General features: G+C 48.4%; 1 protein-coding gene across 1 annotated transcript; it reads right to left on the minus strand.

The window, feature by feature from the left end:
* Positions 1–298: 298 nt before the first annotated feature.
* Positions 299–3,835, minus strand: IL25 (interleukin 25). The gene is made up of 3 exons (XM_066630424.1): positions 3,818–3,835; positions 1,906–2,096; positions 299–560 (listed from the first exon to the last, which is right to left on the minus strand). The coding sequence occupies exons 1-3, from the start codon at positions 3,833–3,835 to the stop codon at positions 299–301; spliced, it is 471 nt and encodes a 156-aa protein (XP_066486521.1).

Raw genomic sequence — 3,835 nt, forward strand, 5'->3', positions numbered from 1 at the left:
AGAGAAATTGCAATATCTTAATTCCCCCACCCCCCAAAAAAATTGGTCCTCGGTGACTCTTGAAAGAGGTCATGACACCGAAACGAATTCAGCTGAAACTCTGCATATGCTCAGAAATACTATGTCCTCTATTACTGTGACTGCTCTCTAGATTCTCTTCCAGATTCAAAGTCACCCAAACCGAGCCACATGACATCATGATATTGGCAAAATGCACGCTTGGATAACACTGAGAGGCCCATGGTGTACGGTGTCTAGACTTGCCACCACTCCAGGCCACTCTCTTGACCCCCAAGCCCTATCTGTCATGGCGAGCTGCCAGGCATGCACAAGACACATTCACAGGAATTGACTTTGGTTCCAGGTAGTACCCGTCGGCAGAACAAGACTTCCGGTAGAAGACGAGGGTATGGAACTCGATGGGAACAGAATTTCCTTTCACCTCCAGCCTGGTGTAAATTCTGGGACTGTTGCTTTGCTTGGACAGGGAGACACAGTGACTGCAGCTGCAATAGGCCTGAAGAAGGTATTCGGGATAGCGATTGGGCTCCCAGTCCAACCTGAGAAAGCGACAGAAATGCAGAGTTTTTCTGTGCGGTTGAATCCATCATCAGATCATTTTAAGCTGTTCTGTTGCAAAGGCCTAGTACCAAAATTTCAATATAAGTGACTTTTTTAAGCGGAAGAAAAGATGTTTAAAAGCCCTGCTGGATAACTTCAAAGGGCCATTGACTCCAGCACCCTGCCTGCTACAGTGGTCAGCCAAGTGTCTCTGGGAAGTCCACAAGCAGGACCTGAAGGGCACAGTCTTCCCCAAGCACCCGATGTTCAAAGATACACAGTTCCTGCATGTGAAGGTTCAACATAGCGATGGATAGAGCTTGCCTCCAGGAATCTGTTCACCCCCCCCCCTTTTTACGGGCAGCATTGGGAGAGACTTAACCTATTTCTGCCAGCCTACAGGTGTACACATTTTATCCCTGTTGCATTTACGCAACTTTGGGCAGAAATGGCTTAAAAAAGTGCAGAGGGGAAGAGCTTGGCTTAGCTCAGCTGGACAAAGCCCCAGCCTCTCAAGGGTGAGACTAATACTATTCATTCCTGCAAGTAAAATACATAAGAAGAGCCCTGCTGGATCAGGCCAAAGGCCCATGTAGTCCAACTTTCTGCATCACATAGTGACCCCCCAAATGCTTCTGGGAGTACACATGACAACAAGAGACCTGTATCCTGTTGCCACTCACTCTTTGCATCTGTCATTCAGAGGTAGCCTACTTCAAGAACCAGGAGCTTGCATGATATACCCATCACAGCTTATAACCTGTGATGAACTTTTCTTCTAGAAATCTGTCCAATCCCCTTTTAAAGGCATTCAGGCCAGACGCCATCATCACCTCTTGTTGCAAGGAGTTCCACAGACTAATCATACACTGGATAAATAAATCTTTTCTTTCGTCTGTTCCAACTCTCCCAACACTCAATTTTAGTGGATGTCCCCCTGGTTCTGGGGACAATACCACCTAACGGTTCTTGGGTTTTTCTCCTATTTCAGATTCTGGAATATAGAACGGTTGGATAGTGAAAACAGTTTATTCCAATAAATGGCTATTGTACAATGGGCAGATGGTGGACTAATCCTATCATTTGAAGCTGAAGAAAGAAGAAAAGGAAAACACCAGTGGAAATTTAGAGGCAGCACTGAGTTGGATGGGTAATCAGATGCCCTGTCTTGGTGTCCCTGTGAGGTCCCCAGAAGGCACCTGGGCATTACCACTGCCCCCAGGCTCAGGGGCCAGCCCATCCAGGTGGGCTCTTCCTCAGGTCCAGTGGGCCTGCAGTTGCTGTCTGTCCAGTTGCCAGCCCGCTCAGGACAATTAAAGACTCACTGCCACCCCCCCCCCTTACCGGTATCTCCATGGTGAGACAGAGCGCAGGCCACGTTCTCCTTCGGATGATGCCCAGCACTCTGTGGCAGTCTGGGTGTCTGGAGGAGTCTGGGAGAGTCTGGGACTGGTAATTCCGGCCACCAGCAATTTTCCAATACGGTCAGCTTCTTCCATGCTACAACACTTGGATTCAGTCAGGCAATGCAGAGCCTGGCAGGGCAGAAACGCCAAGAGGAAAGTGCATGCGGCAGCCTGCAAGAGAGAAGGGAGGGTGATGGCTGAAGTGGTGTGGTCCAAGAACAGCATCACCAGATTATTTTGCTCACCCTTAATCTGTCTCTGGCTGTGCTCTTCTCCTGATCTGCCTCCCTCCCAACTCCCTCATATAGCTTTTACTTCTGGAGATGACTGTAGCAAGAGTTGAGTCAAGCGGGCGAGCCAAATAGCCCGCATCACTTGGATGAAACTCCTTCCCAGCTACAGTGATCAGATGTATCACTTGGATGAAACTCTGATCCCAATACAGTGATCAGAATAACTGCCATGCCTTTGACAGCAGCACTAAACATCCGTCAGGCAGAAATTCAACTGGTGGTGCTTTTCTCAGTATTTTGTTCCTCCTTGGGAGACAAATTCTCACAAATTGGCAAGTGTCTGTGTGCCAGACACAGGTTGATCTGCAAATTGGATCTCACAGAAGCAGAGTCTGGAAATAAAGGTTGTAATATTAGAGGCTGGTACAGAGAACACACTCCATCTGGAGTCCTCTTGAAAAAGCCTGGGAAAGATTTAAAAGACATGAAAGAAGACAACTGAAGAGGCTGCGGATATAGAGAGTCTGAAGGAAGAAGGAAGTAAGTAGAGAGAGGGGATCTGTAAATGAAAAAGTGGCTCAGGAGGAAGTGTTGGTTATTTTCACCCAAGCAGTTCTGAGCCACTCCTTCCATTTGTACTAAGCTTGCCAATTTTTCAAACAGCCCCCCCCCCCAATAGCTGTGCATTTGATAGCAACTTCATCAGCTGGCATTAGGAGGGGGCAATGCTGATCTCCGTGACATGAAAAACTTCACATCCTGAGATCTGCACATTAAGCTGCTATTAAAGACACAAGAGCAGGATGAGTTGAGTTTCTAGGTCAGAAGGCAACCTACATTGTATGGTCAGTGCAGGGTAGAATGTGGAAGTGAGGTATTTTTAAGTGGACCGGCCATTGCAGTCATGGGAGGCTTTGCATCCCTCATCTTTCCAGAGGTCCTGCTTGCTCTTCCTCCTGCTACTACTTTCTTTGCTCAGACTCCCCAATCACCACACCCCCCTCTTTTCCTCTCTTCTGTTCATGTGCAAAAAGGTTCAAAGAAAGATACAAAGCATGGAGACGGAGGTGAACACAGATTAGCCTCTTTAGCACTAGCAAATTAATACGTAAGAACATAAGAACAGCCCCACTGGATCGGGCCATGGCCCATCTAGTCCAGCTTCCTGTATCTCACAGCAGCCCACCAAATGCCCCAGGGAGCACACCAGATAACAAGAGACCTGCAAGGCTTCCTGGGAATTGTAGTTAAGAACATAAGAACAGCCCCACTGGATCAGGCCATAGGCCCATCTAGTCCAGCTTCCTGTATCTCACAGCGGCCCACCAAATGCCCCCGGGAGCACACCAGATAACAAGAGACCTGCAAGGTTTCCTGGGAATTGTAGTTAAGAACATAAGAACAGCCCCACTGGATCAGGCCATAGGCCCATCTAGTCCAGCTTCCTGTATCTCACAGCGGCCCACCAAATGCCCCAAGGAGCACACTATCTCAGGGAGCACACCATCTCAGAAAGCAAACTGGTTTGCTTGCAGTGCCAGGAGCAGAATCTGAGAGCAAATTTTCCTGGCCCAGGCCCTGCCAACCCAAGCTGGAAGGAGCAGTCTCAGGACTTACCAGCTGAATCATGGCCAT

This window comes from Tiliqua scincoides, chromosome 5 (genome assembly GCF_035046505.1).
Source record: "Tiliqua scincoides isolate rTilSci1 chromosome 5, rTilSci1.hap2, whole genome shotgun sequence".
In the NCBI taxonomy this organism is placed as follows: Eukaryota; Metazoa; Chordata; class Lepidosauria; order Squamata; family Scincidae; genus Tiliqua; species Tiliqua scincoides.

Excerpts from the sequence above, each read along its gene's own strand:
- IL25 (XM_066630424.1), bottom strand. Across the intron at positions 561-1,905 it reads GTCTCACCATGGAGATACCG|GTTGGACTGGGAGCCCAATC; the intron begins GTAAGGGGGGGG and ends TCGCTTTCTCAG.